The sequence below is a fragment of the Mustela nivalis genome, assembly GCF_964662115.1.
Source record: "Mustela nivalis genome assembly, chromosome: 3".
Classification (NCBI taxonomy): Eukaryota; Metazoa; Chordata; class Mammalia; order Carnivora; family Mustelidae; genus Mustela; species Mustela nivalis.
The window spans coordinates 103,775,363-103,800,935 of NC_139022.1; the positions used below are offsets into that span (position 1 = coordinate 103,775,363).

A 25,573-nucleotide genomic window follows, 5' to 3' on the forward strand; every position below is an offset into this window, starting at 1 on the left:
GTAATATGGGAACCCTTATGTATTGCTAGTGGGAATGCAAACTGCATAGCCATTCTAGAGAGCAATTTGTGACACTTTGTCAGATAAACATTATGCAGTCCTGTAACAGGTTCCTTTTTTTTTTTTTTAAGATTTATTTATATTTTATGTGAGAGACAGAGAGGGAGAGAGCACGCACACATATGTGTGGCGGGGGAGCGGCAGAGGGAGAGGTTGAGAGCAATCTCAAGCAGACTCCCCACTGCGCTCAGAGCACGAGGTCACAGTGCTCGATCTCACCACCCTGAGATCAAGACCTGAGCCGAAATCAAGAGGAAGAGTCACCCAGGCACTTCCTATGAAAGTAATTCTGTTCCTGATTTTACCCCAAAGAGATGCTCACACACTTCCTTAAGAGGACTGTACCAGCATTTTCATCACAGCATTGTTTGTGGTGATGGGGGACAAGAAGCAATTTGGATACCCATCACTGGAAAAAGACAAGTAAAAAGTGGAAGATATACAAGATGAAGCACTATGCTGCTAGCAGAAATAGTCTAGAGGCAGACACACGGATAGATGTGTAAAACAGTGTTTAGTGAAAAAAGCAAAAAAGAAAACATGATCTATAGTACAATACCACTCATGTAAAACAAAAATATGCATAAAGTAGTAAACATTTTATAAGAACTTACAAAAACAAAAGAATTCGCATAAAACACAACAGAATGATTATCTCAGGGAAGTAGGATTAACTCAACCTTCTCTACATGAAGTCCAAGGGGAGGGGAAGGGGCAAATGTTACCAGAGTCAGAAGAAAGATCCAATAAAGAGCTGTAGAGTACTCCAGAGAAAAGAAATTACTCCTCAAGAGGACTTGAGGTACACACAAAAGATGTGTTTTGTTTACCTTGACATTATTTTAATGTTCTGTAGGGGTTTAGTTCTAAGTGGTACAACCTGCAGAGGATAATCATGAGTCCTATCTTTTAGAATCTCTGGAGAACCAGTTATAACAAATAAGATGTGGCTTTGATCAACAAATTTGATTTGGAAACTGATATGGAAAGGCATAAAGTTGGTATTACCTATCCATCCTTTCCCAATTGAACATTCAAAACTATAGTTAATAAAACTAAATAATACTAGAAAACTGAGCATATCACTATCAGTTGGTTTCATATTTTGTTTATAGGGGTGATCTTGAGGCCTCTGTCAGATGGCACCTTGAATGTCAAATCCTTTGAAAACTAACAAAGGGTAAGGGAGATTAGCTTCGTAAATCAGGAGAATATGGGTCACGATAGATGGAACAAGTGTTGTACATGGATCATGAAAGAAAAGAATATCTGGGTAGCATATATGTAAAATATCTAGGTAAGTTTTAAGGGCATGAAAGTATTTTAGAAGGATGCAGATACAAATAATAAAAAGACTTCAGGCAGAAGTAAAATGTTCTAAGAACTTAAAAGATGACTGCTAAGAAAGGAAGAGAGTGTTAGAGAGGAGGGAGAGAAAGAACTCTTCCTTCATTCCTAATTACATTTTAATACAGATACAATCTATGGACTTAGAAGAAACAAAAACAACAGGGTCAAACAGAGATTTCATCACTCAAAGGAACTTCTTTAGAGACGCAAATGAGACGTTTTAAGGAGAAAAAGCTACTTTAAGCAGGAGAAAATAATAATATATCTTTGATGATTTAAATATCTATCTGGGTAATTCATTATATAAATCTGTATCATCAACTAATTTTTCCTAATTCATAGTGATAAAACATTCTATGATGCACATGATTTATACTACTAACAATTTTTTAAAAGATTTTATTTATTTATTTGACAGACAGAGATCACAGATAGGCAGAGAGGCAAGCGGGGGCGGGGGGGAGCAGGCTCCCCACAGAGAGCCCAATGTGGGACTCGATCCCAGGACACTGAGACCATGATCTGAGCTGAAGGCAGAGGCTTAACCCACTGAGCCACCCAGGTGCCCCTAAAATAGCATCTTAATACAGTGCATCACTGCAGTTTGATTCTACACAAAGAAATATTAGGTTGGCAATGCCACATTGCATCTGGCAAAAGCAAGCACCCAAGTGTCTAAATACAAGTGTTAATTTTTTCCTTCTAATTTAGTAAAATGAAAGATTACTTAAAAGGTTTAGTCATTTCTATGCTATTCAGTAAGTAATAAAACACTAAAGTGAAGAAACTTAAGTAGGTACCCAGTATCAGATGGTATTTCAGTATTCAAAGAGTATGATTGATTATTCACTTAAGCATCAACTTAAAAGAAACCCTACCCAAACGTTTCTGCTGACTTACATATTAAATCTAAATTTAAAATGGTTTACTTCTTCTCTGCACACACTCCATGTCCTCCCTAGATTATTTCTTGATTATTTTGTGGCTCTGTTATTAATATATTTTTTGAATCATTTCTTATTCAGTATTGAATTTCCCCAGCCAAAGTTACTATAGTCCTCTACAACATATAGCCAAACATAAAACAAACACAGAGACATTTAGGTCTAAATATTTTACTAAGACTAAAGTCAGTTAGGATGCTTAGATTCCTTAATAAGCATTTGCTTAATCTGCTTTTTATTTGTTAAAATTAAAAACAGCAGTCTTCATTTCCTGAAGAGTTTGAATAGCTAGGTGTGCAATGGAAAACTCCATCATAAAGCTTAAGTCAGAGAGATCACCAATATTTTATCTCTGGAAGTAATGGTTTAGAAATGAAGTGACCCTTGGTCAAGGCCCTTGATACTCTAAATTACTCAAATTGACATAATTTAAAAGAAGCTTCTACTTGCTGCTATCACAGTCAACTCTATCCAACTTTTCTTAAGTCAAAGAGAAACTAATATATACTTATACACCTCATTGTGATTTCAAAAATTTAGAGCTTGATTATCATATACTGAATATGAATATGAATCATATGTTCATAAATTTGTTTTCATATAGTTTTAGTATCTTACACATCACCTATTTTATTTCAGAGAACTCAGACAGGACAACTATACATGATTATCAAGTGAAGGTACTTTGTATCTACAAGTGAAAAAGCAGGAAAATATCAGAGTTCATAAACTTGAGACTTTTAAAGAATATATGCTTCTTCTTGTTTACTTGGATGTTATTTATGTACTTTTTGACAGTTCCTTGTCTAGGTTCACATGATAGATGTTAGCCCACCATATTCAGTATTGCATGAAAGAAACTAAATGTAATTCTTAAACTTCTAACTGCCTCAGTTGCATCAATGCTATGAAGAATTAACTAGACAGCAAACACACATTTTCACTCTTCATATTATACTACTGTTTAACAAAAGAACTGCCATATGGAAAATAAATGTCTGATACATTTTTGCTACTTAATATAATCAGTAACTTGATATGCTTTGTAAGTATTTTTATCTGTGCCAGATGAAAACTACACCTAGCAGTATGTTAATGATTAAATTAGAAGTCATTTTTCTTAGTATTTATCTTCTTTCTTTTATAAACAGTCTGTAAGACTATTAGCATTTGTCAGAATTACCTACCACAATTAATCCTGGGTAGATGTTAACTGTATGCCATTAAAGTACTTTTACGAGTTCATTAATTAGGTGATAAAATAACCATTTTAAGGAAAATAATTCAATAACCAACCTTTTTGTACTCCTAGAAGGGTAGCGGGGTTCTCCTGTGATGTTCTGTCAGGTTCCTGGGGAGGTACAACCATGGCGAGTGTATGCATTGGTACACGTGGAACCTAAAAAGTTAACTCAGAAAAAATATCATCTCAGACCAAAGAATAAAACAAGGGCCCATAAATGAAATGGAAATTTAGATTTTCTTCATATACTACCAAATTTACTTTTTTGTTTCTAAAAAAACAAACAAAACAAAACAAAAAAGCCTTCACCAAGGAATAATTTCTGAGAATATTGAATTGGACAAAATCAGGCTATCTATATGCAATGAATGATTTAAGCTAAACAGATTAGTATTACTCTCTTATTAGAGAGGAAGCCTTAGTGAGCGTTGGTGGTTTTGATTATAGCTAGGAGTACAAGTCATATACGGACTGACCCATTTACCCTGTTCAAATTTGTTATGGGTCAAAAAAGAAAATCCAACATATTCCCTAACTGGGTAACTTAGCAGTTCTCAGGATAACTTTGTAGAAAAGAACTTAAGATTTCACTGAACTTTGTATACTTAGTATACTCTCTATATTCTCTCCCTATTTTTAGGTAGGTTTAAAAATTACTTTAATCAACTTTTGGTGCATTTATCCTGGCTAACTACACTTTCCTGGTTAATAAAAATAACTATCTCTAGAATAACTAATACTGTCTTGGGAGGTACTAAGGAAGAAGCTATCCCCTGGTTTAAGGTTATGTTTAATGTATTCATTAAAAATAAATAACCCTAAAGACCTAGCTATAGTAGTTTGACAATGTGGAAAATTTATATTTATATTTGGTATTAAGTGTTTTTTAAAAAGAGCTTTTTTTTCACCAAATAAGGCAACAGGTAATTTTCATGTACTTTTGAAGGAAACAGATCTTAAAGGATTTAGTATCTTGTTTATCTCAATACATAATAGAAGAGAGGAACAAATCCATTTTCCTTAAAACTAAGTTTAAACAAAAACTCCCAATCTGGGGCGCCTGGGTGGCTCAGTGGGTGAAGCAGCTGCCTTCAGCTCAGGTCATGATCCCAGGGTCCTCGGATCAAGCCCCGCATCGGGCTCTCTGCTCAGCAGAGAGCCTGCTTCCTCCTCTTTCTCTGCCTGCCTCTCTGCCTGTTTGTGATCTCTCTCTGTCAAATAAATAAATAAAATCTTAAAAAAAAAAACAACAACTCCCAATCAGTTTGGAGGCTTTATATTTATAAATCAGCTGTTTTACTTTACCTGAGATTGATCTTGAGAAGGTGAGGTGAGCTGAGACACATCTGTAGTAGGAACTGACAGAACATTGTTTGGGTAATCCAACAGATAAGAAACAACATTAGTATGGCCACCTTTTGCAGCTTCGATGAGCATTGTCGAGCCATCCTGAGAAGGATCGACAAAACCATTAATCAATTATTTGTAAATTTCTTCTTATAACTGCTATCGACATGCAATTTCTTAGCAGCCTGTCTAGAATCAAAACTCATTTATAAACAGTGATAAATATGAAGCACTGAGACCAGCAAACATATCTTCAATATCTTTTAGTAACAATGCATATATTAATTATTTACTTATTTTTAGGTAGAATACCTTGAGTCGATGAGTAGGGTCGGCTCCATGAGCCAAGAGTAGCTCAACAACTGCCAGATGACCTCCCGCACATGCTAGCGACACTACTGTATGATCATTATTGGCTGTAGCCCTATTCACATTGGCGCCTTCAAAGAAACATAAACAGCAATCTTAGAAAAAGGAATGAAGCAAGGTCACAAAAAATATCACTTTAGAGATTTTTTTTGAAGTACGACATAGATTTTAAAAAGTACACAAATCATAAATGAAAAATTTTCACAAAATGAACACACCTGTGTATCCAACACCCAGATCAAGAAATAGAATGTTATCCACATACCAGTAGTCCCACAACTTGTGCCCTCTTTCCGTCACTACCCACCCTTCCAATGGTACTACTATTCTGACTTCCAAACTGGTCTTAGTTTTTGAACTTTATATGAATAAAGTCAAACAGTGTACTCTTTTGTGTCTGACTTCTTTCACTCAATATAATATTTGTGAGATGCATCCAAAATGTTGCATGTAGCTGTAGTTCGTTCATTCAATATCACTTTAAAAATGGAAAATCTAGAAGACTAAGATTAATCAATATATACAGATTAAAGTAAGCATCAAATAATATCATTGTATATAACTCTCAAAATGTTGTAAAGACATTTTTTATCTACTTCTAGAATGTGGCCAGGTCTCAAAGAAGAGAAAACAGATTTTTAAAAACAATATTTAAGAGAGCTTTAATTCTTCACATTGTGTATTTTAAGAGTCAGAGGGACCTGGATATGGAGAGAAGACAAGAATATCCAAAAATATTATCTGAAAGCCTAGTTAGTAAGTTGTTCAATAGCTTTGTTCGATGTGACCTGCAAAAGTCTAAATGCAAAATCCTTTCTTGATCTTCTTTTTGATAAACTGTTTTTGACCCCTAAAAAATTACAGTGCACCAAATTCTTAACTCCATAGTTAAGACTATAGCAATATTCCTTCTTCATTAATTCCACACTTAGTTTCTGAAAAGAAAAATAAACCCATGGGCAAAACCACTATAATTAATTTAATTTTCAGAAATATCCAGCCGAACCTAAATCTAACTCACATAAAAGTACCTTTTGGAAGGGCAAGCAAGACACACCAATAAACTTTCTTATATTAGCAACATGTGATTATTTTTAAAGTTGTTAATAATAAATTTAGATGGTAGGATTGTTTAGCAGTTACTACAGCCTAGAAAGGCTATCATCAATGTGTACTTTTTCTGACAAGTCTGATTACATGCTTAGTAGGGTTGGTGTTGGATAGGACTAGATAACCCCCTTAGCCTGAGAGAATTCCAAAGGTTACCCATCTATTTATTATTACTTCAGTATGCTTGAGGTAAATACCTTTTACAGACTATGTTGTAACTCTATGTAAAGATATGCCTTATTTGGTAGCAAAAATGTGCTATTAAGAAAATAAACCTAGTTGTACCCAATTAAAGAAGAAAAGAAGTATATTTAAAAGGATAAAATCTTATACTTGTTTCGTAGTGGCACAAAATATCTGAGTTCTGTTGGAACATAGGTATAAAATTTTTATTTTGTTACTAAATTTCTTATTTTTAGGGTCTCAGTCAGTTAAACACCTGTCTCCAGCTCAGGTCATGGGATTGAGGGTCCTGGGATTGAGCCCTGCGTCAGGCTCCCTGCTCACTGGGGAGCCTGTTCCTCCCTCTCCTCCCTGCTCATGTCTTCTCTTACTATCTCTGTTGCTGTCTCTCTCTCTCTCAAATGAATAAATAATATCTTAAAAAATATATATTTTAAAATTCTTAATTTAACAACATGACCTGAGCAGACTTTCCTTGCATTTTACCATCCTACCCCAGGATCTTTCATCAGATGCTAGAATACCTCTAACACTATACACAGAGTTAGGCTAGACCAAATGAAATCATTGATATTACCATTGTTGATGTTTAAAATGACAGTTTTGTGGTTCAACCTAACATGGGTTTAACAGTCCTGAACTCTCTCTTCACCCAAAGTGCAAACTTCTTTCCCCAAATATATTCTAATAAAAGAACCTCTAGGGGAATATAAAAATAATACATAACATCCTTGTATATGTGGTTAATTCAACTGTACAGTAAACAATAGTTACAGACTTTCTGCCTCTCCACCACCCCCCCACCCGCCAGCAGAACTGCCTTATCATTAAGTGCTGAACAGTACTCTATTAAATATAGCTGGATGTTTTACATTTGGCTTTTCTAATTTTGGTCAGGAATAATAGGCAGCTTAGTTGCCAAACTTCACAAATTCAAAACTAATACAGAAAAATCCCAGGGTGCCTGGGTGGCTCAGTGGGTTAATAAGCCTCTGCCTTTGGCTAGAGTCATGGTCCCAGGGTCCTGGGATTGAGCCCCAAGTCGGGCTCTCCACTCAGCGGGGAGCCTGCTTCCTCCCCTCTCTCTCTGCCTGCTTATGATATCTCTCTCTCTCTCTCTGTCAAATAAATAAACGAAATATTAAAAAAAAAAAGAAAGAAAAATCCCAATAAGTACTTCATGAACTCTACACTTACTAAATAAAATACAGCAATAAAAGACTAGGATACAATACTTGTACTGTAGGAAAAACAGCTCTAACACAAACTGCACCAGTTTAGGATTTTTTCTTCACAAGTTAGAGCCTCTTACAAATCCTTACTTGTAATTCCCTTACCTTTGCTAATAAGAAACTGCACAGTGCACAAATGACCAGCTCTCGCAGCTTTCATCAAAGGTGTTCTTCCACCCTCAGATTCATGTTCCTATTAAAGAAACAAAAAAATAATCCAACAGTGCCAATTCACTAACCATCTATTTTTAAACACTTAGTACAAATGACATGAGAAGTAAGATTTAATACTTACTGTAGCCACTTATACTACCTATCTCAATTCCTCCAAGATGTAGGATTAATTTCAGTCAATAGTACATGGTATAACCTTTTAAGGGCAAGTTCACTTTTGCATACCAAACCATAGCATTTAAAGATATTACTTGGGTTTTGTTTGAGCCTCAGAGAGAAACAGCCGCATTTTTCCAATCCCACGATCAAAAAGATGTTTTCCCTAACTATTCATATGAATTGTGAAAAAAGAACCTTAGTCTTACACATGATTAGGAAGATTCTGATCTTATATCAGAAACTAATAAGAACTCTATCACAGGACAGAAACCAATCTTTCTCTTTCTTTTTAAACTTTATTTATTCAGAAACCAGTCTCTAAAGAAAAGCACTACAGTATTTCAAGGGTTAAGAGGAAAGAAAAAAGGAAAAAAACACACCAACAAGCAGACTTTCTTTTAGACTAGAAATTAAATATGTGAATAGTGAAAGGCAAAAGAAACAGTTTTATAATAGCAGAAAGATTGCTGTTCCTTCTAGGAAGTTTGCCAGCAAGAGGAGTGAATGACAAAACTGCATGCTACCATCCTAATGTCAAGTGTCCCTAAAAGGAGCTTGTTAATAAGCCAAGTAATACTGATGGGAGAACTTGAACTCTTATTACATTCATCTAAGTATTAAAATATAGCTGACTGATGAACACTGGGTGCTGTATGTAAGCACTAAACCACTGAATTTTACTCCAGAAACCAATCTTGCACTGTATGTTAACTGAATTTTAAATAAAATAAACAAATAGGGTGCCTGGGTGGCTCAGTTGGTTGGGCGTCTGCCTTCGGCTCAGATCATGATCCCAGGGTTCTGGGATCGAGTCCTGCATCAGGCTCCCTTGCTCAGCAGGAGTCTGCTTCTTCCTCTGCCTCTTCCCTCTGCTCCAGCACTCGCTCTCTCTCTCTCTCTCTCTCTCATATGAATAAATAAATAAATAAATAAATAAATAAATAAATAAAATGTAGCTGTGCACTGCTTCTATGAAAAGTTTGCTCACCTATCCCATTTCATTGTGTATGTAAACATTAATTTCTGTTGTTCTGGTCTTTTGTTAACTAAGAAAAACTTGATAAAGGGTGCCTGGGTGGCTCAGTCTCTGCATTTGGCTCAGGTCATGATCCCAGGCTCCTGGGATCAACCGCCACGTAGGGCTCCCTCCTCAGTGGGGAGTCTGCTTCTCCCTCTCCCTCTGCCCCTCCACCCCATTCATGTGTGTGCTCTATCTCAAGTAAATTAATATATAAAAAAGGAAAACTTGGTAGAGAACAATGCTTAAGTCAAGCTTTATTTCAGCTCTTTTCTAATTAACTCAGAGCATCCTTAAGCTACTATAGTCAACTTAGAAATAGTGTGCTCAGGGGCACCTGGGTGGCTCAGTGGGTTAAAGCCTCTGCCTTCAGCTCAGGTCATGATCCCAGGGTCCTGGGATCGAGCCCCACGTTGGGCTCTCTGCTCCACGGGGAGCCTGCTTCCTCCTCTCTCTTTCTCTGCCTGCCTGCCTACTTGTGATTTCTCTCTCTCTGTCAAAGAAATAAAATCTTTTTTTTTTTTTAAGATTTTTATTTATTTGTTAGAGAGAGAGAGAGATACAGAGCGCAAGCACAGGCAGACAGAGTGGCAGGCTGGAGGCAGAGGGAGAAGCAGGCTCCCTGCTGAGCAAGGAGCCCAATGTGGGACTCGATCCCAGGACGCTGGGATCATGACCTGAGCCAAAGGCAGCTGCTTAACCAACTGAGCCACCCAGGCGTCCCAAAGAAATAAAATCTTAAAAAAAAAAAAAAAAAAAGGTGTGCTCAGGGCGCCTGGCTGGTTCAGCCAGTGGTGTATGCGACTCTTGATCTCCAGAATTGAGTTCGAGTCCCACACTGGGTGTGGAAATGACTTAAAAAATAAAGTTTCTTTTTTAAAAAGATGTATTTATTTATTTTAGAGAGAGTGCATGTGAAAAAGCAGGAGGGGCAGAGAGAGAGGGAGAGGAAATCTCAAGCAGCCTCCAGGCTGAGTGTGGAGCCCAACAAGGGGCTTGATCATATGACCCTGAGATCATGACCTTTTCTGATCAAGAGTCAGAGACTTAACCATCTAAGTCACCCAGGTGCCTCTAAAAAATAAAACCCTTAGGAAAAAAAAAATAGTGTGCTCTGCCAATAGGATACTTTTCAGTCTGTAAAATAACTACAGCTAATCTACAATTTAGGCAAACTAACAATGAGAAATAAGTAGACTGTCAGCCCAATGGAAACTTTAAACTGGCCTACAGTGACATAAATTACACTCTAAAAGAGACTTAAAATTTTTTTACCTTGATAGTACAGAATCTCTCAACTTCTTATAAAAATTAATTTATGTTTTGACTTCTTGTTATTGATGAGGTGACACTCTTTACTAATTTTAAAATATAGAAGATGGTTAACACAGGTGATGCTTTGGAATGGATTTTGAATTTACATTCAAATGTAAGCAAATCTAACATTCTAGAAATCTACTTAAAACAAAATGGAATATACTTTATGAAAACCTCATTCAGGGGCACCTGGGTGGCTCAGTGGGTTAAGCCTCTGCCTTCAGCTCAGGTCATGATCCCAGGGTCCTGGGATCAAGCCCTGCATCAGCTCTCTGCTTGGCAGGGAGCCTCCTCCCCTCCCCCCGCCTGCCTCTCTGCCTAACGTGATCTATCTGTCAAATAAATAAATAAAATCTTTAAAAAAAAAAAATAAAAGAAAGAAAGAAAACCTCATTCAGAAAGACCTAGAAAGTTGTTCAGTTTCTCCATGTCACTTTTTTCTGAATTATCAATGCAATCAACTACACACTGGAAATAAATTGCTCCTTTGGCAATGTGTTATTTCCACTCCTGACTCAAGGCCTTTCTGTTCAAGCTGTTCTTTCTTCCCTGTAACACTTCTCTATTAGCTCCTTTTCATCCTTCGCATCTCAAGCTAAGTGTTATTTCCTCAAGGTAGACCTCCTTGAACTTCCTGACTCAATTACTCTATTACAAATCTTCCTCGACTTATGATGGGGTTATGTATGGATAAACCCATTTTAAGTTGAAAATATCTTAAGTGTAAAGTGCATTTAATATACCTAACCTACAGAATATTATAGCTTAGCTTAGCCTACCTTAAACATGCTCAGAGCATTTGCCCACAGTTGGGACAAAATCAACAAGCACAAAGTCTCCTCCATAATAAAGTACTTAAAATCATGTAATGAATGAACACTATACTGAAAGTGAATAACAATGATTTTATGAGTTCATGATGGTTGTGAATGCATTGGTTGTTTATTCTTGAAATTATCTGGCTCACCGTAGCTGCTGCTCCCTGCTGCTGCCCAGTAGACAGTATCTTATCACAGATCACCAGCCCAGGAAAATGTCAAAATTCAAAATTCGAAGTATGGTTTCTACTAAATGTGTATCACTTTTGCACCATCATAAAGTCAAAAAATTCTAAGTGAACCATCATAAGTTCAGGACCATCTGTATGTACATAGCTATATGAACCACTCCTTCATAAGTTTCAATCATATATTAGTTTGTATAACTATTTGGCTAACATGTCTCTGCCACTAAACTGTAAGCTGCATGAGAACACCAATCGTGTCATTTTTGCTTACCATTACATTACATACCTAACATCTAAAACAATAAACTGTTCCAAGAAGGAGCCTAAGTGTAACTGACCTCTTAAATCTTCCTTCTTAGTATTGAGGTTTGAAGTTTTAATTTTCTACTAGGTAAATAAGAGAAAGAAAAGTTAATTTAACAAGAAATTAAGGGTAGTAGCTAACTCAGAATTAGACATTCATTATCTGCATTTGATAATACATTATTACTAGAACATGGGTGGGCAATATTAACGTCACTTTTCTTTTCTTTTTTCTTTCTTTCTTCTCTCTTAGGCCTAGCAGTGACACTCATCAGCATAACTAGGTCCTGTGAGTAATGGCAAAGACAAAAGACTGTGAAAGCCCTCCTTTAGAATAAACTTAAAATAACTGTTAGTTCTGCATATATCAAATATTGTGATAGCTCTTAAATGATAAAAAATCAGAAAGTATAGTCCCAAGATCCTCACCCCAAATCAAATTTCAAAATTCAACACACCAATAAAATTTCTGAAATAAAAGGTGTGAAAAGTTATTTTATTTTCCTCCCTAAAAATAGATGCATGCATTCTTTGGTTTTGAAAAACATAATTATATTTGACAAAATGGTAGGTAAAGGAATGTCCCAACTTTTTAATGTATTTATAATATTTCATGTCCTAAAATCAATAATGTAAATCCTACAAGATATAGAAGTTGCCCCAAGATATCTGACCACTAAGTCCTTCTCTTAAAGATTTTTTTTTTTTATTTGACAGAGAGAAATCACAAAAAGTAGGCAGAGAGGCAGGCAGAGAGAGAGAGAGAGGAGGAAGCAGGCTCCCTGCTGAGCAGAGAGCCCAATGCGGGACTCGATCCCAGGACCCTGAGATCATGACCTGAGCCGAAGGCAGCGGCTTAACCACTGAGCCACCCAGGTGCCCAAGTCCTTCTCTTAAAATAGGAATCAGGGACGCCTGGGTGGCTCAGTCAGATGAGTGGCCAATTCCTCTGATTTTGGAACAGGTCATGTTCTTGGGGTCCCAGGACAGAGCCCCACAATGGGCTCTGCACTCAGCGGTGAGTCCACTTGAGCCCCTCTCTCTCTCTGCCCCCCCACCCCTGCTCTCTTATGCGTATGCACGTGCTCTCTCTTTCTAAATAAATCCCTAAAATAGGAATCAAATTTGTATATACTACTTATGAACGTTGGGTTTGTTAAGCCAATATTTGCTCAAGATCAATCAAATTTTAGGATTTAAATTATGGTATTTTTCCTTCATAAACAAAGAAAATTATTTTCCAAGGTTATAAACTTAAATATTGCACATTGTAACATTTTTTCTTTCTCTGTTCTTGGAAATAGCTAGAACAACATACAGTTTATTTATTCCTTGAGCATCTGGTAAAACTCACCTATATATTCATCTGAACTTCCTCCTTTCATTGGATGGATGATTTTAAACTACTGATTCAGTATGTAATATACTTATCCTTCTACTGAGGTTTCCTATTCATGAGTCAATTTTGATAAATTTATATATTCATGGAAAAAATCAGCATTCACTTCATGCAAGTATTCAAATTTATTGATGTTCATATTACTGCCTTATAAATTTTCATGATCTCTACTGTATCATATAGTCATAACTCCCTTTAAATTTCTACCATTTACCTGTGCATTTTCCCTTTTTAGCAAATAGTCTTATTTATTTTATCTATTTCAGTAGTTGTGTTTTGTTTTTATTAAATCAGTTTTTAAGTTTGGTCTTCTTCCCTATTTTTTATTATTTTCTATTCTATAATTTTTGCTTTTATTTTTATTATTACCTTACTTCATGGTGCTTTTTATTGTTCTTTTATTAGCTCCATTTACTTTCATTTTGTATATTAAAAAAACTTTTCCTTCTAAGGACCACTTTAGCTGTATCCTCTCACCTAAGTTTTGATGTGTAGTTTTTGTGATAATTTCTTTGTAATTTTCACTATGATTGCCTCATTAACCCATGAATTATATAAAAGTATTTTTCTTCACTTTCTAGGTGAATGGGATGTTTTTAAAAAAAGGTTTTATTATTAATTTGTAATTTCAAATCAATAAAGATCAAAGAATTAAGTCCCTGTGACTAAGGAGTTTGTTTTAAAGACTTTGTAGTCTAAAACATGGACAATTTTATTCATGTTCCATGTACTGGAAAAGAATTCATAGTATATTTAATAGAAATGGAATGTTAGCCATTTATAAGCAAATCTGATTTTTCTATTCTTAACAATTGCTTTATCTCTTTGATCAGTTTCATACAGAAGTCTGTGGAAAAAAATCCTATCACCACAAATAGAGACTTATCCTTCTTGTAACTTTGTAATTTTCTATTTTCTTTAGAAGGTAGATTGTTACTGATTAATAACTGTTATATCAGTTGAAGGAACACTTATCTCTAAAAATGCTTTTGGCTTAAAATTCCATTTCAGGTGGCACTTGGGCAGCTCAGTCATTAAGCGCCTGCCTTTGGCTTAGGTCATGATCCCAGTGTCCTGGGATCGACTCCCATATTAGGTTCCCTACTAAGCAGGGAGCCTGCTTCTTCCTCTCCAGTTCCCCTGTGCTTGCATTCTCTCTCTCACTATCTCTGTCATAAATAAATAAAATCTTTTGAAAAAATCCCATTTCATTGGATATTAATATTGCCTTACATAACTTTTTCCATCACTTCGTCAATCTTCCCCTATTAGTTCACTTTAGATTTATCCCCAAAGACAGAATTTGCTAGATTTTCATTTTTAATCTAATTCAAAAGTCTTTCCCTTTAACAGCTGTGTTCAACAGATTTATATTTGTTCTGATTACTGACATATTTTGCAAAAAAAAAAAAAATCTTTAAAGTTATTCAGTACCTGATCCTTCTCTCCTGAACAACAGAGGGACTCTAGCATGGCTTTTCAACCTTTTAACACATCCTTCTGAATTTCATGCTACTGCTATCTAGAACTTTAGTATTACTTTGGTTTTAAGCATAAAAATTTAGGTGTTGTATTAAAAATTTATATTTATAATATGTTTTACTAATTTCTTTGCTTACCGTAGCTTCCTGCATTCCACGCCTTCCTCCAGGATATATCTGTCTCCTTATTGATGTATATATCTTTTAGTAGTTCTTTTGGCAAGGATCTGAGGTGGTAAGCTCTTTTATTCTTTGTAGATATGAAAATTAGTTTATTTTTCCTTCTCTGGAAGAGTAGTTGAGTACAGAATTCTATTTTTTTTCTGGTATTTGGTGGATATTACTTCCCACTGTCTTCTGTGATTATTACTGTTGATGAGAATCTGCTGTCAAAAATTTGATTGTTGTTCCTTTGAAGTAATGCACTTTTTCCCTTCTAGTAGCTTCTAAAATATTATCTTTCAAATTCTACAGTTTCATTTGTTTTATTTACTAATCTTTCAATCAAGTATTCATGTCTGGCTCCAATTTCAGAAAATTCTCTATCATTATCTCTTCAAACATTGCCTCTACTGTGTATTTCTATCTTCTCATTCAGAAATTTCAAATGTGTGGTAGAGCTTCTCAATCTACCCTCTTTTTCTCAATTTCTCTTTCATAAAATCTTCCATTTCTTTATCTTTATGCTATATTGTGTTATTTCTCATTTAATCACCTGATTCACTAATTTTTTATTCAACTGAGTCCAATACATTGTTTATCCTACATATATTTTATTTCCACAACTTTCCCTTTCACAAAATTAACATTTTTTATTTCATACCCATCTGTTCTTAATTCATAATTATTGGCTTTTGTTTCATTGTTTCATGTTGTTTTGTGGCTACTGGTTATAGTTTAAAATAAGCATGTTTAAAGTCTTTTATTTCAATTGCCTGAGCTTGAAGTCTCCTGTTTTGCACTTTTTGTTTGTTTGCTACATCTTGACTATCTCTCCATGTCGATTTGCTCTTGAGCTTCATAATTTTTTTGAAAAGCTCAATTTGCATGAGAGTTTTTTCTTTTATTTCTATTTACAAACTTATCCCTTCTCATCAGATGATCTGAAAGTTGCCTGAATCTGACCCTAAAAGTCCATGTCAGCAAGAGATCTTCATTGGCAACTTAAAACTTCTGGTCTCATGGAGTTATTTTAGTTCTGCTCACTAAATCAAAAAATAGAGGGGCACCTGGGTGGCTCAGTGGGTTAAGCCTCTGCCTTCCGCTCAGGTCATGATCCCAGGTTCTTGGGATCGAGACCCGAATCAGGCTCTCTGCTCGGTGGGGAGCCTGCTTCCCGCCCCCTCTGCCTGCCTCTCTGCCTACTTGTGATCTCTGTCTGTCAAATGAATAAAGTCTTAAAAAAAAAAAAAAGTGTCTTCCAAGTTCTTAGTTACACGGTTGTCTTTGTATCTTCATTCTACCAAGAACAAGTAGATCATTTCTAACTGCAACAAAGAAGTTTGATTGTAGCTTTTTTCCCCATCTTTGTTCACAGGTGGGGCAATATGGTCCCCAGTTCCTTGCTTCAGTCAAGTAGACTAGATCTACTCGCCTGTTCCATTTGTGATGCATTCAGTCCCTATTGCCTACAGAAACTGAAATCCTAGCCCCCACGCTCCCCCTTTCTTTAAATTTTAATTCTTCTTGGGTGTTAGCTTCAACTGTGGATCCACACTCCAATTCTAGTCTAGTGTTCTTTAATCTTTTTTCTGACTGTAGCTACAGAGTCTTAGATTGTTTTTCTCCCATACTTTATTTATTGTATCTACATACTTGAAACAACAGAGAGCAGAAAGGTTTCAAAATATACTAACACTGACTTTATCTTCTTGACTGGATGTAATCTGTACTTATATTTAAACAAACTTGAGGTAGCTGAAAAGGACTCATTCAAAATACAATAACCTAGAAAGAGAGAACTTGTTTTTGTGGCCTTTAAAAGAAAAGGCATTAGGAATTTTGTGTACTTCACAAATAGTTTTAGATCAAGAAAAAAACAGATAAAAGTTTACTAGCTTTGAATAGTAAATCTAAAAAGTCTGTACGTTATTCCTTAATAAAAACTTAACATTTAAAAAGTAGGTCATATTTAAAGTTAATTAAGGTAAGTTAATTAATAATGGTTGAACTATATTGATAAATGGATAATTAGAACTTTGTAAGTCCCCTAAAATATTATCCATGAAAAATACACTGCAAGGTTTTGGTTCTGAGGAACAAGCACTAGGAGGAAAAGGCTGCATTTTTTTCCCCATTTGGATTTAGATAACAAAATTTAACTTAAAATTAAGTTTATTTTTTAAAAAGTAAGTTGATTTCCCTTAAAATCATAGCCATGCACACCCAAGGTATACATCTAAGGATTGTAACTGTATTACAGAGGCAGTACTTCTTCGAGTTTGAGGAGGACATTGTCAAGGGAAAGACCAGAATCAGAGAAGAGGGAGAGGAGACTGTTTTATACTATATATGTACTAGAGGATACTAATGTTCTCCCCTGGGAGGGTATGTTCTTCCAATCCACCACTGTATTTTAATTATTACCTTAGTGATCTGCTCTTACTGATCTTATTCATATCCCTTAGGACAACTGAGATGGAAAAAAGATTGAGCCACTACTCTAGGGCTTGTGTTTAGCTCAATTTCTAAAAATCACAAGGAAAAGAGAAAAACCAAACTTAACTTGGTTTGGTTGGAGAAAGAATGATGGATTATAAAGCAAAGATAGAAAAGGAAGAGAACTCAACACTGATGCAGAGTGACGGACTCTAACAATGTCTCAAAGTGTGGAATATGGAGAACTTGCCATCAGCATCTCCTAGGATATCATTTAAAATGCAGAGTCCTGGGGCGCCTGGGTGGCTCAGTGGTTTGGGCTGCTGCCTTTGGCTCGGGTCATGATCTCAGGGTCCTGGGATCGAGCCCCGCATCGGGCTCCCTGCTCCGCAGGAAGCCTGCTTCCCTCTCTCTCTCTCTCTGCCTCTCTGCCTACTTGTGATCTCCGTCTTTCAAATAAATAAATAAAAATCTTTAAAATTAAAAAAAAAATAAAAAAAAAATAAAATGCAGAGTCCCCATTTCAGATCTACTAAGTCTGAACCTCTAATAAAAGTGGGGCCACAAAGCTCATTTTAAAAAAAGTACCCCAAGTTTTTGAGACTTACAGCTTAGAGATTTATAATCACGTTTCCTTTAACCAGTCTGAGAAGAAAGAAATACTTTATCTGAAATAACACTCAGCTTTACATTCTCGATAGGAGCCTGAGATATTATACAACTGAGTAAAAATTCATATTTTCACATAATGTTTTGTGAAATATATTATTTACTTGGTTCAAAATAGAATGAATATAGCAGCTTCTTATTCAACAAGACAATAATGAAGATCCTTAACAAGCATTTTGATTAAGAGTGGCTTGATGCTGAAAAATTTATTTTAGAAGGCCTAAGCTGTGATATAATCACAATTTATTCCTGATTTTAAAATTAAGCACTGCTTCCTGAGTTTAAACAAATCTCTCTGAATTAAAATGGGTACCAAATTTGCTTGACTCTTAAAACCATGAGGCACAAATTCAAAACATTTTCTCAAAAGAAGTGTTTGCTTACGAATAAGTATTTACCTTCTTAAAAACCAATTTCAAAATGAAATTACAGGGGGCAATTTTACAAAAATAATTTTAAGTTTATAGAAATTAATGGCATGAATAATATATAGTAAATGCTTCACCTAATTATCTTTGAGGATTATATAAAAAACAATCCAATATAACTCCCTAAGCCTGAGTTTTCAGATTTTTGATAAACAAAGCTGAATGCAAAGGACTTTAAAACTGAGGATTTCTCTCTGTAGTATGTTGAATCTCCCTGTAAGGAAGAATGCAAAAGAACTATCTGAATAAGAAAATCTATCTTCACCTAAGAAATTTTTTAGGAATACCACATTAAAAAAAAATACTAAGGAAGCAAACTACTAGTAACATAAATCTCTTCTTATTGGAACTTCATAATCTTTTTCAATTGAAGAAAATTTTCTTTGTCACCCAGCAAGGTCCTGGAACTTCTTGGCTGTAATTCAGATATCCAGAGTTTTGGTTACCTACAACATCTATTCCTTATGTAGTAGCTTACAAGCATCAAAGGCCTCCCTCACCTGATGCTTGGCCGGATCTATGCCCTCCAAAATAGTCTTCATGTCCTCCTGCTTGTCCTGTGAAAGGAAAAAGAAGAACTCACGGATCTTGTTCCAAAAATGAAAATCACATTTGGCCATGAAGACCTTGTGACTGGTATTTCAGGTGCTGGGCTTTGTAAACTCAGGATCTTCAACTAAAGAGATTCTCATCTATAGAGATCATAATCTCAGAAGCACACTATGATTTTTTTTTTTATGGGTCTGATAATGTGGTTCTGTATAATATAACTTCATTATAAACTTTCACACACAGAAAAATTCTGCTGAATTACTTGAACTCATGCCTTTGTCTTGAAATACAACTAGAGCCACAGACTCAAGAGCAGTGTCTTAATATCTAACCAAGGAAAATATTTAAATCAAAGGAACCGGGACTATCAGAAGTTGGGAGAAAAAGTAAGGGAAATACTATAAAGTATTTAAATAGTTATATTGTTTTCTCCCTGAGAAATGCCCTTGGCACTCATGCTTTTCAACTAAATCAGGAGCTTCCAAAGAACTTGAGATATTGTATAGATCTATTTTTTCCTCAATCTAAAGTTGTGACAGAAAGTACTTGAAGGTGAGATAGGGATACATTAGAAGAAACAGCAATAATCTTTTCAGTCACTAACCAGAGAACTAAGTCTCCAATAAAAGAAACATGGCCGAGATAAAGTTTCACTCTTTAACTCTTTAAAAAAGGATTTATTTATATATTAGAGAGAGAGAGAGAGAGCATGTGCAGCACGCACAAGGGGATGTGCAGAGGGAGAGGGAGAAAATCTCAAGCAGACTGTCCCAAGTAGGGACTCAGGTGCAGGGCCAAGGCTCATCTCATGATCCTTGAGACCACAACCTGAGCTGAAATCGTAAGTCTGGCACTTAACCACCTGAGCCACCCAGGTGCTCCGAGAAAACTTCACTCTTAAGTCATGCCTACCTCTTCTTTGGGTGATGTGCTTACCTTAGGGGGATGTATGCTCCTATGATGGAGACTTGGTAAGTAAGTATGCTGAGACAACTATATAATCTGAAGAAGCTATCAGGATTCCTCTCCCTGCCCCATCCCCACATGATGTTCAATAAGTAGCCAGCCTCATTCAAATATAAATAATAAGCACAGAGTATCCAATAGAGAACATACTAAGAAATTCCTATCAAAATAGAAACAATAAATTTTTAGTCAAATATCCCCTATACTTCCAAATAAAGAGAACCTGAATTCTTTAAATAACCAAATAAAGTGATATAACAACAAGAAAAGTTCTAAAAGTAAGTTGGAAGAAGAGAAGAAACTAAATCATGAAAATCACATAGAAGCAGAAATGTACAGAAAAAAATAATGACCTGGAGGATGGGCTTAAGAAAAACAATGCAGAGGAAAAAAGAAAGAAATGCAAAGAATTAGACATAAAGATAAAAGAAACAAGAAAAATCCAATATACCAATAATAAAAATCCTAGAAGAAAGCAGAAAATAATAGGGAATATTCCAGCAAGCTTTGGAAATATTCAGTACCAGAAGACAGTACAATAGAGGGTTTTAAATTTGAGGAGAAAAAAGAAGCAATTCAGTAATTCTATATATGGTTACATTCATTCATAAATATAACATACAGCAGTCTCAAAAATGCAAGCATCTGTGAATTCATTTTTTTGGAGGAGGAAAGTAAATTCAAATCAAAATGCCAATATGAGCCAGTCAAAAGGGAGTCAGATTTGGGACCTCAGGAATTTTAAGGCTACCTACTACAAGAGTAGTAAGATAAACAGTGAATCCCCTAAATACACAGCTAAAGTTAAACAACGTGAGAAATAGTGTAAAAAAAAAAAGACTGTAAATATAAATATTATAAAAAAATGACAATGAAAAAAAAAAAGCTCATGCAAATCCTATGGGGGAAGAACATACATTATTCTCCTCTTTCAGAATGAAATCAATATTGTCTGAATACTTGATTTTCTTTTTTTTTTTTTAAGATTTTATTTATTTATTTGACAGAGAGAAATTACAAGTACACTGAGAGGCAGGCAGAGAGAGAGAGAAGGAAGCAGGCTCCCTGCTGAGCAGAGAGCCCGATGCGGGACTCGATCCCAGGACCCTGAGATCATGACCTGAGCCGAAGGCAGCGGCTTAACCCACTGAGCCACCCAGGCGCCCCTGAATACTTGATTTTCTTGAAAAAAAATCAATCAATGTTAAGGAAATTAAAAAATATTTCAAAATTTGCATTTGTAGATGATGTCTGAATACTCTCGGAAAGTAATTTTACACCTGTGTTTTATGTAGTTCATAAAAGCTTTGGGAGCAATTTAGAAGCAGCTCACAGAGCTACTTGGAACACAGAAAGATTTTTAAGATAAAACAAATATGGAGACTCTGATAAAAGATTAGAAAATTAAACCAAGAAAAGAAAGAAAGAGAAGGAACTCACTCAATATAATTCAGTAAGAATGTGGAGAATCAGGTCTCAACTGTTAATAGAGATGCAGACTGGTTCAGCATTTTTGAACAATTTGGCAGCAGCTATCAAAATTTTAGAAGTGGATCCTCTGGTAACTAGTAATTTCATTTCTAGGAATTTATCCCTATAGATAAATTCACAAAAGTAGCAGAAATATGTGAATATGTCTAACAATATATAGTATAGCATATCTATAATAATATTTAAAAACTGTAATAACCCAGAAATTTATGAATAAATAAATGGTCAATAAATTACATAGAACCCTAGTACCTGTGAAAAAGAATGAGAAATCTATAGGAACACAGAAAAAAATTATAAGAAAAAAGTTACAGAAGAGTATATGTAGTAACAAATCCATTCATATAAAAAAAGACATTACTCACATACATGGACTATATATATGCTTGGGGATAGAAATGTCTAGAAGGACAAATAACATATTGCTGAAATTTTAAAAAAATTATGAAAGGGGACCTGGTCCATATTTCTATTTTATAAGATTTAATATAGATAACAAATTAATCTTTCAAAACTTTTCCTTTTGAGGGAAGTCCACATCAAATCTTATTTCAAAGGAAATAAATTCCACAAATAAGAACCAGAGACTGTTAACACATCCATGTCCAAGTCATGTAATTTCAACTTTCTAAAAAGTGCCCAAAGAAGTTCATTTGGCTGGTAGAATTCAATCCAAGGAAAGCAAAAAGAGTCAGAGAGCCTACTTTATGGTTAGGGATGACCTAACCATATCACCTAACCAAAATCGGTGACAGACCATTATGACATATTCAAAGTGCCCAATTTCCTCATCAGTGTTAAAGTGCTTCAACTGCAATAAAATACTAAAAATGTTAAAAAAAAAAAAAAAGTCCTTAAAAGCTATGGTCAACACTATGGAGAAAGTATAGTGAAAACCAAAATTCTATCTCAATAAGGAATTATACAAAGCACCAAACATCAATAGCTGTTTCTTTCAACAAATGTAACTTTTCATCATACACACATAAAATATCTCTGGAAGGACACAACAAATGAATATTATGGCTAATGGAGAGGGAAAGTAGATGCCCATAGGGCACTTTACATTTCAATTTTGAACCATGTAAAGATATACCTATTTAAAACTAAGAAAAAAATTTTCAGAGTGCCTGGGTGGCTCAGTGGGTTAAGCCTCTATCTTCAGCTCAGGTCATGATCTCAGGGTCCTGGGATCGAGCCCTCTCTGCTGAGCAGAGAGCTTGCCTTCCCCTCTCTCTGCCTGTCTCTCTGCCTACTTGTGATCTCTCTCTCTCTGTCAAATAAATAAAGAAAATCTTAAAAAAAAAAAAAACTAAGAAAAAAATTCAATTATAAACTTTAAAAAAAAATAACAATTTAGCCAAAATAACAAGGAAATTAAGTATTGGTACAGAACCAACTTCTACTCAATATGGCAAAGACCCCATAACTGGCAACGCTCTGTACCTACCACACTTCCTTAGGTTGGTTTTATTTATTTCCTCTGACCCATTTCATCTAAAACAGATTCACTGTGAGCAAAAGAAAAAAACATGCTCTATCTTGTGCCTTTGGTATCCTGTCCCTTTTCCACCCCTTCTTCAAGGTGGTAAACATCTTTTTTTTTTTTTTTAAGATCTTATTTATTTACTTGACAGAGAGACAGTGAGAGAGGGAACATAAACATGGGCAGTGGGAAAGGGAGAAGCAGACTCCCCACTGAGCAGGGAGCCCGATGTGGGGATCTATCCCAGGACCCTGAGATCATGATCTGAGCCAAAGGCAGATGGTTAACACCTGAGCCGCCCAGGTGCCCCAAGGTAGTAAACATCTTAAAGTAAAATGGCATTCTAAATTCCTTGTCTCTCATTGAACATTGCCTGTGTATATTTGAAAGCCGAAGCTGTAAAAACAATCTTACACAAAGGACATTTTGAAAAGTTTTAAGGTATGTAAGATGAGAAGATGAACACAAGTTCATATTGCTACTTGAAATAAACTTTGGCTGCAAGAAAAAAAAGAATGTATTTTTTTTAATTTTTAATTTTTTTATTTTTATAAACAAAAAGAATGTATTTATAATTGAATAATTCCAAAGATAACTGAGAGACTTATATTCTTGAGGAAATAGTTCATTTAAAACAAAAATCCATGTCAAAGAAACTCTTCCTACTTCTTTAACAGTATTTAAGTAGAATAAAATATTAATAGATGACTAAGAGGTAATGATTTAGCATTATAATGTCAGATTATTCTTTATATTAGCCTTACTAAGTCAATTATGTATTTTAGGGATTAATAACTTTTTTTTTAAAGTAGACTCCACACCTAGCATGGGGCCCAAACTCATGACTCTGAGATCAAGAGTTGAATGCTTGAAAAAAAAAAAAAAGAGTCAAATGCTTAACCAACTGAGCCACCCAGACACCCCAGGGATAAATAACTTCTATATATTAAGACAATCTATAAGATATTTTATGACAAGTTAAACTGCTAACTAGTAATTATAGTTAACACCCAAAATAATTTTTGATAATTAAAATGCATCTAATACATACAAATATTTTAAGAGGGAAAATAATTTATATAATACTTAACACCATTATTAGTAATGATGGTTTATAATCTTAAAAATTCATCTTCTTTAAGATCTCATAGCACTTTACACATTCTTGGACTAACAAAACATTCAAGATCATCTAATCTATCTAATACCTCCAAATAGGGAATTCACTTGTTCTTCAGAAATCACAAAATTAGACTTAAGCCAGGTAGTTAAAGATCATCTGGTCTAAATCCCTCACAAGAAAAGGAAAAGGACCTGCTTCCCCTTCTCTCTCTCTGCCTACCTCTCTGCCTATTTGTGATCTCTCTCTGTGTCAAATAAATAAATAAAATCTTAAAAAAAAAAAAGGAATACATAAGAAAAGGAAAAGGAAGAAGAAGAGGAGGTGAGGAAAAAGAGAAGAGAAGCAAAGAAGCCTGGAGAATTTAAGTGATTTGCCCAACCATACCCAGCAGAGCCAAAGTAAGTAAGTTCTACTTTCAAATGGCAATGCTGGCCTATAAAATGGTAAGGTGGGTCACTAAATCTTTCCATATGAACATAACTAGAATGTACTTACATTCCCTTAATATCTATGTTAATTGTTTATCATAGGAAGTACTCCTTGAGTGGGGAACTTACTGATCAGTTATACTACAATATACCTCTTTTAGAAACGAAAGGCCAAGAAGCTGAAGACTTATTTAACTGATTTCTATTATCAATCTTTCCCCCATTTCAAATTCAGTTTTTTTTTTTTAAAGATTTTATTTATTTATTTGACAGAGAGAAATTACAAGTACACTGAGAGGCAGGCAGAGAGAGAGAAGGAAGCAGGCTCCCTGCTCAGCAGAGAGCCCGATTCGGGACTCGATCCCAGGACCCTGAGATCATGACCCGAGCCGAAGGCAGTGGCTTAACCCACTGAGCCACCCAGGCGCCCCTCAAATTCAGTTTTGATGGCAAATACAGGTGAAGGAAAGTCTACAGATGACCATTATTTCTCCTATCCTAACAAATGTACCAAAGTTTTAATACCAAAATTAAAATGTCATGATGAAAAGATTAAGATTCCATAATCTTCACAAATGGAAAACATAAACACCAAGTCAAAACACCTCTGACGTGTTAGTCAACACAAAGTCAAAATTAAAAGCAAGCAAGAGAAAAATGCAGTTTTACAATCAAATCAAGCTGCTGTATATAGTTAATGCAAATTCTCCACCTTGAACTTGAAAATTAATAGTAATAAGAAGACTGTGATAAAAGAAATCAAGCCATAAGTGCTTTAGCTAAAGCTAGCTGGCTGCAGAGATGAGAACAAGTATGAAATACTAGAACTTTGCCTTCTGGTCTAAAGACCAGTAACTGGTGAAAACAGCCTAGAATAATAAAGAACACCAGAGCAGGTTCTAAAAGACTACAGTAGTTGGTCGATTTCAGTTATGAAATGGTGTTATTGGTAATTTCTGATCAAAGAGTTCAGTAACAAATGTGTGAAGATACAAATAACATGAAAATTCCTTTTCAGAGAAACAAGATTAAGCAGTTTCCAAAGGCAATTTTTAAATGTATTTCTTTTAGATTTTAAGTAATGCTAATGCATTTTAATACAAATTTTCTTAAAATGGGTTTACTCATATACCTATA

At 35.1% G+C, this 25,573-nt stretch overlaps 1 protein-coding gene across 13 annotated transcripts in view; it reads right to left on the bottom strand.

The window, feature by feature from the left end:
* Nucleotides 1-25,573, bottom strand: part of LOC309862060 (ankyrin repeat and KH domain-containing protein 1) — a gene marked incomplete at its 3' end in the record, with an annotated part of 132,054 nt that overhangs the window by 45,416 nt on the left and 61,065 nt on the right. For 8 of the 13 annotated variants that reach the window (XM_082725420.1, XM_082725426.1, XM_082725425.1 and 5 more), the window contains exons 11-15: nucleotides 18,891-18,947; nucleotides 7,944-8,031; nucleotides 5,257-5,384; nucleotides 4,903-5,046; nucleotides 3,651-3,753 (exon numbers count right to left, since the gene is read on the bottom strand). In XM_082725420.1, the coding sequence (XP_082581546.1) occupies nucleotides 3,651-3,753; nucleotides 4,903-5,046; nucleotides 5,257-5,384; nucleotides 7,944-8,031; nucleotides 18,891-18,947 (520 nt within the window). Of the gene's footprint in view, nucleotides 1-3,650; nucleotides 3,754-4,902; nucleotides 5,047-5,256; nucleotides 5,385-7,943; nucleotides 8,032-18,873; nucleotides 18,948-25,573 lie in introns of those variants that run through there. The other 5 variants (XM_082725427.1, XM_082725421.1, XM_082725431.1 and 2 more) reach the window with 2 other exon arrangements.